This window comes from Salarias fasciatus, chromosome 1 (assembly GCF_902148845.1).
Source record: "Salarias fasciatus chromosome 1, fSalaFa1.1, whole genome shotgun sequence".
NCBI classification, from domain to species: domain Eukaryota; kingdom Metazoa; phylum Chordata; class Actinopteri; order Blenniiformes; family Blenniidae; genus Salarias; species Salarias fasciatus.
Window position 1 is genome coordinate 31,369,755 of NC_043745.1, and position 15,356 is coordinate 31,385,110.

Genomic DNA, 15,356 nt, shown 5'->3' on the forward strand with positions numbered 1-15,356 from the left:
GTGCTTTGCCCTTGTAGTGTGTCAGTAAAAGGACCGTTTGGTTCAAATGTGTCAAACTCATTTTAGTTCAGGTGTCACTGTGAACCCATTCTCATCTAAGTGCAGCCAGACCAGGAGAAAAAAAGCACAATAGCTTTTGAATAACTATGACTCAGATATTTCTATTTTAAGGCAAAAAATATAACTTTTGAAAATTATACATATTAATTATCTGTCTTCTCAGCATTGATAGGTCCTGACCAGATGTGCAATACAGTATTTACCTTGAGTATTAGATTAAATTTCATTCATTAAATCATATTAATAAACATATGGGGTTCAGGACTCCCTAGACTATGTTACAGTAAAGCTGCTGTAGACAACTTGAGAGTGTGCTTCTTGTCTCCGTTCTCCTTTGCTATATATTCATATCTCACTATTATACGTCACTAGCAGTCTCTCTCTCTCTCTCTCTCTCTCTCTCTCTCTCTCTCTCTCTCTCTCTCCCTTCCTACATGATCTCTGACAGTAAAGGTGGAGGTTGATGATCCTCCTGCCGCCATCACATCTGCCACAGATAGGTTGGCTTTCCTTCTGATGAGAGTTTGTTAGTTTGCTGGCTGCTTTCTGTCTCTGCTTTTCCATTTCTTTCCCTCTGTCCCCCTCACCTCCAACCACATCAGCAGAAACAACAAATCAGCCACCTCTGAGTCTGATTCTACAAGGATTTATATTTGTTAAAAAGGAGTATTTCCTTAACAGCATGCTTGTGTGGGTTAGTTGGATTTTTCTTTAGGAGTCCCTCGAGGCGTGTTAGCATTAGGGCTTTATAAAAGAAAAAAAGATTTAATTCTTTGTTATTCAGTGGGATCTTTAAGTTCTTCACAATTTCAGCAATGAGCCACATTTTTTTGAATTCTTCCAGATTTAATTATATCGCTTTTTGAAGTTTTGCAAATGTTCATCAACAGTTTCTCAAACTCTGGAATTCATTTATGAATATTAATTGGGCCTCAAACAGCTAAAGAAAGTATTTGTTCTCATGTGCTATTAATTAATGTGAGTGCAAAAGTAATATTGGGCTTGTGTCTCAAATAATGCTTTTGAACAGACCAAAAACAGATCTGCACATCATTACATTGGTTCTATTTCTATGTTGCCTTACTTGTTTTGAAATTGGGTTTTTATATTTCTTGGCATATATATTGGACTGCTGAGGAACTGCCGTTTCAATGTTTTCAACATATTCTACAGGTCAAATAGATCCAGACATCAACGAGCAGTCCAAACTCAAAGTGAACGGTTTCCAAACACTGCTGCCCTCTGGTGGCCAGTCTGGAAACTCACTCTGTAATAAACATGATTCAACTTCACTGGGGGGAAAAGAGGTTATTTCAAACATTTGGAAAAAACTTTAATTATACCCTTTGGATTGTAAGACTGACAAAACACTGATGAAAATTATTTCATTAAGTTAGACTGAAATATTACTATACAAACTATACTACAATTTTTAGATGTGGCAGGAGAAAAGTGCAATGTTTCATAGAAAGCAAATCAAATTTCTTGAACTCATTAAGAGCGTCTTTGAAACCACACATAAGAAAACATTATTCCAACAGATTTGTTGGAAACAGAATTGTTTCTCAAGAATCATTCAGCTAATATCCTAGTTTTTGTTCAATTGAGTTAAAAACCTGAGTTCAGAGAGTAAAAAAAAAAACCTTGGATGTTTCTTACAGTGATGTCGTATGTCCAGATGTGATACACAGGGATCTTGCAAGTATGACATTGACAAGAGCAAAAGCAGAGTTTTTAAAGTTCTATAGGCAGAAGTTCCTCTGGAATATACATACTGTATGTTAAAGCCCACTCAGGCCCTCAGGTCAGCAAGCTTCTTTTTTCAAACATCGGCCCAATGGTATCAGTGGTTGTGTTCAGACTGTCAAATGAAGTGTAAAAATCTCAGTGCAGTGCAGGTCGAGTGTGAATAAGAAGGCCCGAAGGAGGTCTGATTATATAAACAAGAGGTCATTTTCAGCTGTGGGATGAATTCAAGCATGAACGCTGACGCAAATCAGCCGAGGTTTATATTATTTGTCCTGGCACTGGCTGCCATTGGTTAACCATCTTTATAATGAGCCGTTGACTCACTCAATTCAGTCACATGAAGTAGAAAGTGAATTGGCGGGTATTATTACCAGAGTTGGGAATTATGATATTATTTTATGCTTTTGTTTTGTTGAACATGAAAAATAAAATGTATTACTATTGTGACAAAGGGTCACAATAGTAATGATATTTGGACAAAAACCAGGCTTGAGAAAGAAAGTGATTTGTGGTGTCAGGGGGTAAGGAATAAATTCTCAGGTTGTCACCTGCCTGTGATCGACTGATGACCTGTCCAGTCCGTGTCCAGCTGGAAATAGCTCCAACTCCTCTAACTTTGCTCTCTATGAAGCAGATGTAGAAGACTGATATATAATACAAAGTCAGGGATCCGTGTGCTGGTGACAGAAAGTGATTTTATATACACTACTCACAAAATGTTAAGGATTTTTGGGTTTTGGATACAATTTCAGGACATTTAAGTACTTTTTGAGTAACTTGCTGTTCTCAGAGCTTCCTGGCAATGTTCACAACAACTGAAAGGGCCATGAAAGGACCAATACATTTCCTCATTCAATTAGAATTGGTATTGAAACAGTCTTCCTCATCAAATTGTTCCTATTTTGACTTCAGAAGACCAAGACCACACCTAAAACTTGGTCAACAGTACTTCTCTGTTGCGAGGCTTCAAACAGGATGTTCTGACGGAATTGTACGCCGAGCTGAGAGTGTTGCAGAGTGTCAACGGCAGGTTGCAACAGAGAAACAGAGGACTGGGAGAGTCACAGAAATTAACCCAGCCATTACGCCCTCGCATGAACAACTCAGGCCTAACTTCATCTTAATGGTCGACAATGCTGCAGCTCATTGAGAGGCCATCCTTAGCCCTACTTTCATGACGGATCATGATCTACATTTCACATAAATTTCATCCAAAAGCCAAAAAATTCCCCTAATTTTCTAAGAACTGAATGGTTCAATAAAAATAAAGGATTAACAAAGACACAAACACACCTTTCTTGGTTAGATTTTCTTTATTTAAAAATATATAGAAACAAGACCACTGGTGTAAACGTACGATAACAAGGAACGGCGAAGATACTCACATTTTCAATGTAACCCTGTTCAACTTCAACCCAGATTGGAAAGAAAAGAAACACAAATTACACTTCACAGCAGCACTTTACCCCTGAACACACTGTAACTGTACACTCTGAATATGTGTTCAAAGGCATCTTCTTAACAATGACAACAGAGTATTCTGAGCGAGGCGTGGGTCTCGGTGTTTTCTTCTGATCAGTCGACACATGGAGGGAAACAAAAGCATTTGGTTCTTCTTTGAACAGTAAAATGGATTCTGGACTCGGTCGGGTATATGAGAACAAAAAAGTAAAAACTGTCAACGTCTCACTGAATTATTCTTCGAAAAAATGTTCAGTGGAGTCTTTGTGGCTTTACTTTCATCACACAGCCTGTTCATTACCAGTTTTATCGAGCACAGGGTTGACTTCAGTCAATACTGAACTTAATTGTCGAGCTTCATACGAACTAAAAATACGTAAAAGCTCCTGTTTTTGTCTTTCAGAAAAAGAAAAACTTGAACTGCAGCAGATTTAAACGGCAAACAGTCCTGCTCTGAAACAGTTAAAGTGCAGGTGGTCAGAAAATAAGAATCAAAGAAACGAGTCCCAAAATTCAGGCGCTCAAATTGGTAAAACTACAACAATACCAATTTTTGATATTTATGAACCAAAAATTAAATCACTAAATAGAATCTGAATTGTGACTCTATATTGTTATTCTTGTGTTCTCGGCTGGGATGAACAACAAAGGCAAGCTTGTTGTGTTTAGACGGTGACCATGTTAGCTCTGACTGCATTCAGTTGGTTCCCTGACAGGCGTCCGACACGTTATCAAGTGTTATTGGTGAATGGAGGAAATCGTCTGTGAAGAATCAAAAACAAACTATCAAACCTCAAAAACTGGGTTATCGCCTCGAGTGTGGATAGAATAAAACAGTAGGTGTAACCGTTTCCAGTTCCGGTCCTCAGGGGGAGAATCTCTTGCAACAGGTGAAAACTATATTTTACACTACTGCTAATGCGAGATAAGAACCAAAGCACTTTCACTTTTCACCAGGATAAATGCTGATCTGTGATCCCATGTTGGTAAAACCCTTACTTAGCAGTTGAGTACATTTCATGTTGAAATGATGGCACGCGGTTTTGACACATTTCTAAAACTCTTGAAACGAAAAAGTGTTGGAAAATGCAACGAAGAGTGTAGAGACTTTTTGCAGATTCAGGACTATGTCGACCTGTTTGCTCAAGTTTTGTTTAGCATTATATTAGCTGTAGTATTCGTTTCTCTCTGATTTGATGGTCCGATGCTAACAGTCTGGTCCCGACCTGGTCACAAAGGCTTTCAGTAGCTTTATATTCTTTAAAAGTCGTCTATTGAGGCTCCAAAAAACGGTTATGAAGTGCCGTCTTCCACCTGCTCGCCTTAGAAACGGGTAGCTGAGTGCAGGAGGAAAGCCCTGATTCCGAGGCTGATCATCCAACAGCATCAGATCCTCCACATCCTTCAATTTAATACCGCCGCCTGCAGATCTTTACAGTCACTTTACGCCCCTGGAAGACCTTCAGGGCTTCTTAGGGAAGCCATGGCCTTTGCCGCGGACTCGTCTCGGCCATATCCCGTACCCATGTAGACGGTCTGGCAGCGGATTTCACACACGTGGCCTTCCTTCTGTGTGCGGCCGGCAGGGAGACCCGTGATGTCTTTCAGTTGGTACATACACGCAAGTCAGAGTCTGTTTACACGACTCAACGCAGCTGCGGAGGATTTCAAAGTGGTCCAGGTTTGGGACCGAAGCCCCCGGCCGACACCAGCTTCCACGCCACGGCCTTGTAGAGGCGGTTGAAGAAAGGCTGGTGCTTCCGCTGGAGCCTGCGGAGGAGGACCTGATTTCTGGATGGCGGTTCGGGTGGCCGACCGTCCGGAGGTTCGACTCTCCTGCTCGCTGGGCCCATATTGTGGCCCTTTTTGCACCGCTGTCAGCGTCAGCTTCTACAGAACGACACAGTAAGCAGGAAAGCTTTGAGCACAGAAGGAGCGGCGTTAATGAAGAAACAGATTCCAGCTTCAGTGTGGATGTGTTGGGAAAAAAGTCTTTAATTACACACTGAAACCTAAAATAAGTGTAGTACTAAGCTCTAAGAATATACAATCTTCAAATTCATCCATCATTTTTGTGAGTGAAGTCATGATTTTTTTTATATTGATCCTTTGTTTCCGAGATAACACTTTATCACAATGAGAGAGCTAAACAGCAACAGAAGTTTCACACGCTGATTTCTAATTCATAACTACCTACCCAACTGGTGAATCCTGTTTATTGGCATTTGGAAGAGTTTGTCACTTTGCCGAAGTGAAGCTTCAAAAGGGGATTCATAAATGGTTTATTTGAAGTTTGTTTGAATATAATACAGATTTTCTGCATTAGCTAGTGTTCTTTGTATCCATGATGCAAAATATTAATAATTAATATAATTGAATTGTCCAGAAAATATAGGTTGACCATAATACTGACAGGACATGGACATTTGAATGAGAATACATTTAACTTTGTTGTTGATGCACTTATCTCTGTTTCATTTTCCTCAAAAAGTATCTCCTTATACACAAAGAGCCCTATGAAACTGTGTTTCAATTGTTGACTAATAATGAAGTGAGTCTGATGTGATGAATCTCTGTGGTTGTCTGAGTCTCAGTGTTTGGCGTATGATGGCCTATCAACCTGTCCAAGGTTCAAACTATCAAAGGTTCGCCATGCTTGGACGCAAGACTGTGTCCCACTAAAGAAAAACTTTTATCAAGGTATATGAGGCTGAACCCTCTGGACAGGAAACTTCCCTAAAGTGTATCTAATAGAAATTACACAATTGAACCATTTCCAGCCTCTCACAGTCATACTTTAGTTAAAGTGGGTGTAGATGATTGACAGATGGTTGCATGCTTCAATCTGGGACACAGTGTTGGTCAAAAGTCCATGCTTGTGATAATACAATAATATGAATCACTGCCTTACTAACCTGCTGAGGCTCCCCGTGTTCCTTTGGCCATGGCTAAATCCTTCGTTGTTTTGCGAGTCGGAACATCTTGCACAACTATCCCTTCACCCATGTCCTTGATCTTGTCCATTACTGCCTGTGATAGCTGAGGAATGAAGCATTACAAAGAAAAAATGAAATATATCCCCACTCATTCGAGGTCTTTGCATTCATTCATATTTGCGCGCGTGTGTTACCTGCAACCCAGAAACACGTGATTGGCCCAGACCATGGACAGAGACACCAGCCTGTCCAAACTGCTGCTGGGAACGCCTGGCTGTATGGTGGGGAAAGCCTCCATGTTTCTCAGGATGAACTCTCTCCGGGCAATCCACTGCTTGTTGCTTTCACAGTAGCCCCGCAGCGTGTCCACCCACTGGGCCAGATGCTGGTTCTGGCCCAGGTACTCTGAAACTACGTCCTCTCCGCTCCTCTCCCCCGCATCCCTGTGAAAAACACACTGAAATAAGGTTTGGAAACAAAACAACATCTACTAACAATTTCGATTAGATAATGTAGCTTAGTTAAAACTGTCTGCTTAAGCTTTGCAAGCGTAAAGAGGTCCTTTTGAAATAGCGAATGGTGTAAACTGCTAGTTATCAATGTTATCATGCCCTGGCTCATGGGTTAGTTCAGATCAATAGTGAATGTTTAGCAAACCTGACTCTAGTACTGTCGTTAGTTGAGCTAAAAGACTAGCAGATGGCATTAGCTCCACCAACACACACGTCAACCGTGAGATAATTATGCCAGTCCTAAAAGCGATGACTGTAAGCGCCAAATATGTGATTTACAGTGAGTTTATGCGGTAACTACGACATACCAAAAAGCGCTCTCCGTCCGTACGATGTGTTGCTAGCTAGCTACATGACTGCTGATGACATCAGAGGGCGGAAAAACTACACTTCCCGTTTCCTCCGTAAACTACAGGTTGTTAAAAATACAACTCACAGAAACCCTAAGAGTCTGAATTTATTTTTTTAATAATTTAAAACTATGTTCAACATTGAATGAAAAAAATATGTAAGAAAAATAAAGTAAGAAATATAATAAGAAAGCGTATTTTCCCCTGATGCTTTGCGCGCTTACGTCCTCAGACCGCGACGCGGGTTGTTTTGATGGATGAGAATTTGATCCCGAAATATTTCTTAAGTTTTCGCTATTTCAAGGTGGATAAACATGATTCACGAACTCTTACTGGCGCTGAGCGGATATCCTGGAACGATTTTTACATGGAACAAACGGACAGGCTTACAGGTAAAAGCGTGACATAAAAAATGTTGTGGAATCGGTCAAACGAGCTAGTGTGGTTGTTTTAACTTGAGTTAAATTCTCTTAAAATGTCTGATTTAAAGTGTCCAACGGAAAACATGCTGGTGTTGATGATAAACGGTACATAGCAATATCTATATTTTCCTTGATGATGAAATTATTGGAATATTTTACCTCGTCTGTTCGGAATTAAGATAGCAACAGCAACATATATTGTACTAAGTCTTTAGTCATCTTTTTTACTTAATTTGTCCACATTGTAATGAGCTGAAGCTTAACCAAGCTGTCAGTCAGTCAGATCATCAGTCTTAACACAATCAGACGCACAAATCAGTTTTTTTTCTCCTTAATTTTAAGAATATAGAATTACAAGAAGATGAAACTAAGCTGTGCAGGAGAAGTTTAAGTTAAAAGTGTTTTATTAGCCCCCAGGGTGGAAATTCAGGTGTCCAGCAGCACACAGTATTTAACAGTCTATGGGACTTATATGAAACCCTCATTGGTTTCGAGTGCATGGCTGATGATAACAGGAAAAAAGCTGTGAAACTTGCGTTAATCTTCACTAATACACTTGTAGATAAGTCAAACCATTCATGGAAAAAATTCAGATAAACCTGGGATTAAAGGACTGGTATCAGATAAGTTAGCCTTGACTGAACTCCACAGAATCGGTTCAAACAGAGAAATTTGTGTTTTACTTGTGCATCATAGGGGTATTCAAATATTTTCAAACATAAAGTGCTTTGTTTCACAAACAGGTGTCCCAGGACATGCCCTTCCTTCACCCCAGTGAAACCAGCGTTCTGAACCGGCTCTGTAAGATTGGTGCAGATTATATCCGCTTCAGAGAGTTCATAGAACAACACACTGGCCATGTGCATCAACAAGTGAGTCCCCATTTTTACATCAGTATAATATAATTCAGTGCTCTAATCTTTGTTTGAATATTGGTATTTGACAAGTCACGTAGATGTCCATGTAGCAAGTCCATTAAGAGGCACAAATTAAAGAAATAATCAGAAAGAGGAAGAACATGCAAACGTAAATCGCCAGCTAATAAATGGTATTTGCAGCCATATGTTTGGATTAAGCTGTCCCAATGAAAATAAAAGCTGTCTCTTTATAAAGTGTGCAGCTGTGTGCAGCTGTCCAGAAACATATTTTTTGCTTTTTTGATCATGATGAAAAGATAGCATCTCTCATTTTGGCTTTCCCACAAGCTGCACGCTGAGTCTGTGTATACGTTTGACGAGAGCACGATGCACACTGTGCTCTGCAGGAGCATCACATGAACCAGCCCAGCCAGACGGGACTTCATGGGATTTACCTGCGTGCTTTCTGCACGGGGCTGGACTCCATTCTGCAGCCCTACAGACAAGCTCTGCTGGACCTCGAACAAGAGGTTAAAAACATGACACGTCCAGAAAGAATGTATTGAGAGGCAGGTGAAAGGATGCTTCATGACTTTCTTTCATGTTTGTCTTTCAGTTCCTTGGAGATCCGCATCTGACAATTTCACATGCAAATTACAAGCTGGATGAGGTAAACAGTTGAAAAGAAAAAGATAAACTGAAAATAATCCATTCAGGATTGCAGTTACAAAATGGCATTGTCTAACACGCTTTTGCTGTTTTTAATATTATTTATGAAGTTCCAGTTGCTGTTTCCCTCTGTGATGGTGGTGGTGGAAACTATAAAATCACAAAAGGTGAGGATTATTTGTTAAACAAGCTCATGTTTGTGTGCAGTGCTGCACATAATTCTCAGATGGAAAGAAATGTTAAAACTGAAAAATCAATATGAAACATTACATGTTTAACTCATACTCCTTCTTGTATCATCTTGCATTTATTTTGTTTTGAGCTCTTGTAATGACAGAGTAGTCCATCAGATTTTAATTTAAGAATCTCACCAGTATTTACAGTAGATTATTAGATTAAATATTAACTACTATGTGGTCCCATACATGTTTATTATTGGGATGTAAATTTGCAGTGATTAATTGATTGAATTGTTGTATCTTCAGGTCATTTTTTAAGAGTTTAGATTACTTGTCAAATCAGGCGGCGCAGTGCAGTCTTTAAAAGTGCTGGAAGTCAAACAGTTGGATATCAACTGCAGTATTGGTTGTCCAGAATAGCCACACCTTTAAAGAAAGAAAGATAAATTGTCCTTTTTGAACCAACAGTTGCTGTTCATGTGCATCAGGCAGTCCTGGCAGATTGTGGTCAGAACCAGAGTAACTAAAGTGTTTGTGTCGCTTTAGATCCACGGCTGCCAGATCCTGGAGACCGTATACAAGAACAGTTGTGGGGGGCTTCCTCCTGTACGCATGGCTTTAGAAAAGTAAGTCAGCACTGTTTATGTTTTAATTGATGAATTCATGTTGGAGTTAAAGCATCATATGTCTAGATGCAAAGTCAACTGGCTCTTGTTTGTCAGATATTATGATGAGGGATTTACAATACTTGTACTTTGTTGTACTTGTACTTTGTTGTCATGGACTCAAAGTCATCCTGATCCTAACGATCTTCTGAGAATGTGTTAAAACATGTCCTGTTCCTGTAACAACACTGCGTCTTACAATAATTTGTAAAATATGCATATTCTATAAATAGCAACTCATTTTCAGTTACTGAATTTCTATTGGGGTTTTCAGCTACTTGTTACTTTTGCTGTAGAAACGTCTGTGGAGCTGCAGAGCTGCTGTTCTCTTTCTGTCCTTCTCACTGAGGCTACATTAGCTTTACCTTCACCATTCTTTGCTGGTGTGCCTTCGGTGAAGAGATTCTTTGTTATTATTAAGTGAAATTCACATTTTGCCGAAGGAGGGGCATTTCATTATTCCTCCACTAATGAAATCGCCCAGACAGAATCATTCATAAACGTCTGATTTTAAATAAAGTCAGGATTAGCCTGGAGCTTGCAGGCTTACTATTTGCATGATGGTAGTTTTATCTCAGTTGTTTTGTCGCTGCTTCCTGTTCTCTAGGTTTTTTTTTTTCTTTTGAAGCACTTACTTCCAGATGACTGAGCATCTTCCTCCACATAACAGTGTAATGAGTCAATTAGTGATCGCTCAGCTTATATGTCACAACAGCACTACAATAATACAGCTACACACTATAAAGACATGGCTTTTCAGTGGAAACTAACAAAATAATGCAACAGTTACTTTTATGAGTAACTAGTTAGATTTTTACGGACAGTAACCGCTATAGTTCCCTTAAAAAACAAATTTCCAGTAACTGGCACAATGCTCACGGATCATTTTTATAACCATCGTTTATTTTTCTTCTTCTGGTGAAGTGTTAATGTGAGCTGCTCTGCAACACATCAGGATACCACAAAAAAACCTCTTTATGATCTTTTTTGTAATTAACGTCTTTCCTGGTGTTTCTTGTGATGCTGCTAACTTGTCATTTTTTACATTACTGTAGTGGCATTAAATGCAACCCATCAAGAGTCGACTCTTTCGTAGTAGAATTGTAGTAGAATTGTAAAGCTGTGCTGTAACTTCTTTATAGAATGTTACTTTCTTCAATAGTCCCTTCAATAAATGTCCTATAACTCTGTGCGTTTTCTAGAAATGCCGCAATGTGCTGGTTCAACCCGTCAGAAAAACTGATTTTTTTTTTGTCTCCCTTTTATATCCTAATAATTTCTTCAGGATTTTGGCAGCGTGTCACGGTGTGATGTACAAGCAGCTCGCAGCCTGGATGCTGCACGGATTGCTGCTGGACCAAAGCGAGGAGTTCTTTGTGAAACAGGGTCCCAGTGCAGGAGGAGCTGCTGCCAACCAGGAGGAGGAGGAGGAGGATCTGGGGCTGGGAGGTCTGAGTGGAAAACAGCTTCGAGAGTTACAGGATCTGGTGAGAGTCAGACGGGCAGGATCACGGTCAACGCCGGGCAGGAGACGAGTCTCAATCTGGTGCATGTTGGTCGTTGTGTTGCGCAGAGGCTCATCGAGGAGGAGAACATGCTGGCTCCCTCTCTGCAGCAGTTCTCCCTGCGAACAGAGATGCTGCCCTCCTACATCCCCATACGAGTGGCTGAGAAGATCCTCTTTGTTGGGGAATCTGTTCAGATGTTTGAGAACCACAACTACAATCCCTCCACAGCTGGTAATGTACTGCTGATAGAGGTCAGAGCTCTGCCGTGTGCGGCTCTGCTGCCTGTCTCCGGTGGCTCTTGATAAATTGAGTAAAAATGGTTATTTTGTTGTGAAGATCACTGACATAGTTGTGATTGGTCTTTTTTAGGCTCCATACTGAAGCATCAGGAGGATTTGTTTGCTGCTGAGCTGCACAGACTCAAACAGCAGCCTCTTTTCAGTCTGGTGGATTTTGAGAACTTGATTGATCGGTTGAGGACCACAGTAGCAGAGGTGAGCTCGATGCTTTCCCCTTTTTTAACAAAACACGGCCACGAAGTCAGTCTGCCAAATAAAATCCTCACTTTTTCCAAACTTACAGCATCTGTGGACGCTGATGGTGGAAGAGTCGGATCTGCTGGAACAGCTGAAGGTTTGTGCTCGGTCTGTGAACCAGATTTCAGTGTGAAGTGGACATTTGTTGACTGTTTAGGTTTGTGTGCAGATCATTAAGGACTTCTACTTGTTGGGCCGTGGAGAGCTCTACCAAGTCTTTATTGACCTCGCGCATCACATGCTGAAGACTCCGCCAACTGCTGTCACTGAGCATGGTAAATACTGAAATTTAAAAATGTTTACAGACTGAGGATGGACTAATACGCACTGCGCTGCATTTAGCTTCCAAACAGTCAATTCTCTAATAGTTTCCTTGTTTGAAGCTGTTTAAAAGAAAGTGTTGCAGTGACTTCTGTCTTTAAAGAGCCATGTGTTTGACCCCATGTGATGATTTGTTTTCCACAGACGTAAACGTGGCCTTTCAGCAAGCTGCTCACAAGGTTTTACTGGACGACGACAACCTGCTGCCGCTGCTGCACCTCACCGTGGACTACCAGGGCAAAGACAGCAAAGGTGTGCTCAAACATTCACACTGAGCGAGGAGGAAAAACAAGCAGTGCCTCCACACTTAGTTTGATGGCTGCTCTTTTGCATAGAAGTTTCCACAGCTGTTTTATGAACTTAGATTAGAGCGCCATCTAGTGGTTTAGAGTTGGAATAGAACTATGAACCAAGTAGGGAAGTGTTGGTGTTTTTTTTTTTTTACTGGGCTGCAGATACTTTTAACTTTGTAAAGAAATTTGAGGGAAGTCACAACAAACTTCTCTTATACCACGAAAATATATACATTGATATACAGAGAATAATAATTAACAGCAGTTTTGGAGATTTTAATGACAATAATACTATCAAATTCAAGACTAATGTGCTTGTTTGTTTTTAATCACACCAGAGATAGCAGCTCACTTAAAAGATCATTAAAAAGGGGAAGAGAGAGAGAGCGTGAGCGATGAGATGCAAAAACTTACATAGATATACTGTATGCATGTGAGAAGAAGTGATGCGCCGAAGAAGAGTAATTACAGTGGATGTAATTTATCATTGAAGCAAGTTGCCAGGCTCAAAAGCATAAAGTCCAAATGGTTTATGGAGTCTGAAGTGATTGCTTTGCAATGGTAAATGTTGCTGCTGAATGAGTTGATTAAGTAGTTTTTCCTGAAAACCTGCAATCTGCATATATATTCCCATTACAAATTCATTAAAAAAATATTCTTTGTTAAAAATTGATAGAAACTAATGTGTTCCAGTGCAGTACTATTGATGATGATGATGATGATGATCATGATAATCTTGAATTATGTAGCACATCTCATACTCAAACTGCGTAACAGAATATGAAAACAATTTTAAGGACAAAGGGAAGAAAATAACAATACCGTAATTTTAAATAAAACTTCAAAACTTAAGATGAAAAAAATTCAAAGGGAAACATCAAGACTGTGAGAGAAGAGAGTATTAATTCATCGTGGAGTAAAACATGGAATTCAAGCAGCTGATTCTATTAAAACCAGATTACTAAATACTTAAATATGAGCGAATGAAACGATTTCTGAAACTGTGTTAGCAAGTTAGACAGGAACAAAGTACAACTTGTTGTTTTGTCGCCCCCCCCCCCCAGAGGCGTTAGGCCAGAGAGACGGCTCCACCCCCCCACAGGACACGTCGCCTCGTGAGCTTCCTCCCACAGGATGGGCGGCGCTCGGCCTCACCTACAAGGTCCAGTGGCCGCTGCACATCCTCTTCACCCCTGCTGTGCTGGAGAAGTGAGTGCACGCCCATTCCCCTGGCAGTCGGCGTCCATCCGTGAGTTTGTCGAGGTTCACCCGGTCATTCTTTCTCCGTTCACGCAGGTACAACGTGGTGTTCAGGTACCTGCTGAGCGTTCGGTGCGTTCAGTCGCAGCTGCAGCACTGCTGGGCCCTGCAGATGCAGAGGAAACACCTCAGGTCCAGCCAGACGGACGCTGTGAAGTGGAGACTCCGCAACCACATGGCGTTTTTGATCGACAATCTGCAGTATTACTTACAGGTACAGAGCACAGCGTTCAGAGTGGACACGCTTTGTTTTTCAGCCTCAGAGTTTAGAAGAATAAATCTTTGAAACATTTGTGACTAGTAATTGCTCGTCCCTTCAGGTGGACGTGCTGGAGTCTCAGTTCTCGCAGCTGCTTCAGCAGATCAACTCCACCAGAGACTTTGAAAGCATCCGACTGGCCCACGACCATTTCCTCAGCAACCTGCTGGCTCAGTCCTTCATCCTCCTGAAGCCGGTACGAACCACTGAACCACCCTCAATCCCGAAGCGCGCCCCCTGAAAACACGCAGCTTGTTGGTGACGGCGATCTGTCCTCAGGTGTTTCACTGTCTGAACGAGATCCTGGAGCTGTGCCAGAACTTCTGCTCCCTGGTCAGTCAGAGCGTGGCGTCGCTGGACGAGAGAGGAACCGCCCAGCTGGACATCCTCGTCAAGGTAGAGGCTGGTAGACATGTATTAACATTTAGGAGAAAGATCAGTTTTATGTCATACCATTTTTTTTCTTTGAATGGTTAAAAGCCACTGCATGTGTTAAAGGAATCTCTTCCTCTGTGACGTTTCAGGGCTTCAGACGTCAGTCGTCCCTCTTGTTCAAAATCCTCTCCAGCGTGAGAAACCACCAGATAAACTCCGACCTGGCTCAGCTGCTGCTGCGACTCGACTACAACAAATACTACACACAGGCTGGAGGCACTCTGGGCAGGTGAGGCGCAACGTGAAAGCTCAGTTAGCTGACTGACGAAACAGCTGCAGAAAGACCTGGAAATAGCTTCTAAGTAAAACTGTCTCTGTTTTCAGTGTTTAAGAAGATCATGACGAATGACGACTTCCAGAAGCTTCATCCTCGACAAAATACAGTTTGTGTCTATTTCTTGTTAAACTTAAGCATGTTCCCCCCCCTTTACTGGATTATTGTCTAGCTGATTGAATTTGACCATCTGAACACTATGTCACTACTTCAGAACAGAGATGAATGAAAAGTGGAGCTTAAAATATTACTGCAGTCGAGCCAGCCCCCCACTTCAGCAAGCACGCTCAAACAGATTTCAAAAAAGTGACGTTCCACATCTTATTCCAATGAAGCTTGTTGACAAAAAAACATATTTGAATATCTGCTAATAATAGTACTTAATGAAGCGTAAATCTTCCCAAAAAACACCCCACAACTCAACAGCAAACTGAAATACCACAAAGATGAGGGGGGAACATTCTACTGTCCCTTTGTACTTACTGTAAATATTTAAAGTTTGTTGACATTTTCTGTGTAAAAAATAAACTGAAAATCCATTAAAATGAAACAAGGGTCACAATTTTATTTGTTCCATAAAAACAGACAGCAGAAAGTTATGTACAGCCGA

General features: G+C 40.9%; 2 protein-coding genes across 2 annotated transcripts; one reads left to right on the forward strand and one right to left on the reverse strand.

The window, feature by feature from the left end:
- Positions 1 to 3,110: 3,110 nt before the first annotated feature.
- On the reverse strand, positions 3,111 to 7,210 carry LOC115387038 (CDKN2A-interacting protein). The gene is given in 10 exon segments (XM_075410433.1): positions 3,111 to 4,681; positions 4,683 to 4,742; positions 4,744 to 4,878; positions 4,880 to 4,957; positions 4,959 to 5,027; positions 5,029 to 5,144; positions 6,186 to 6,305; positions 6,396 to 6,663; positions 7,027 to 7,062; positions 7,199 to 7,210. Coding segments are annotated over 10 exon segments (1,098 nt in total). The 3' UTR covers positions 3,111 to 4,477.
- Positions 7,211 to 7,307: 97 nt separating this feature from the next.
- tubgcp4 (tubulin gamma complex component 4) lies at positions 7,308 to 15,276 on the forward strand. Its single transcript, XM_030088561.1, has 18 exons — positions 7,308 to 7,460; positions 8,234 to 8,362; positions 8,755 to 8,877; positions 8,964 to 9,017; positions 9,127 to 9,183; positions 9,742 to 9,821; positions 11,146 to 11,347; positions 11,434 to 11,599; positions 11,738 to 11,862; positions 11,951 to 12,001; positions 12,074 to 12,179; positions 12,370 to 12,477; positions 13,583 to 13,727; positions 13,815 to 13,992; positions 14,099 to 14,233; positions 14,317 to 14,433; positions 14,562 to 14,701; positions 14,797 to 15,276. The coding sequence occupies exons 1-18, from the start codon at positions 7,383 to 7,385 to the stop codon at positions 14,801 to 14,803; spliced, it is 2,001 nt and encodes a 666-aa protein (XP_029944421.1). The 5' UTR covers positions 7,308 to 7,382; the 3' UTR covers positions 14,804 to 15,276.
- The last annotated feature ends 80 nt before the right edge of the window (positions 15,277 to 15,356 follow it).

Bases quoted from the DNA above. Each gene is read 5' to 3' on its own strand.
- tubgcp4 (XM_030088561.1), top strand. From the start codon at position 7,383: ATGATTCACGAACTCTTACTGGCGCTGAGCGGATATCCTGGAACGATT. The intron at 11,600-11,737 runs GTAATGTACTGC...GGTCTTTTTTAG, and splicing joins CTACAATCCCTCCACAGCTG to GCTCCATACTGAAGCATCAG. The intron at 14,434-14,561 runs GTAGAGGCTGGT...GTGACGTTTCAG, and splicing joins AGCTGGACATCCTCGTCAAG to GGCTTCAGACGTCAGTCGTC.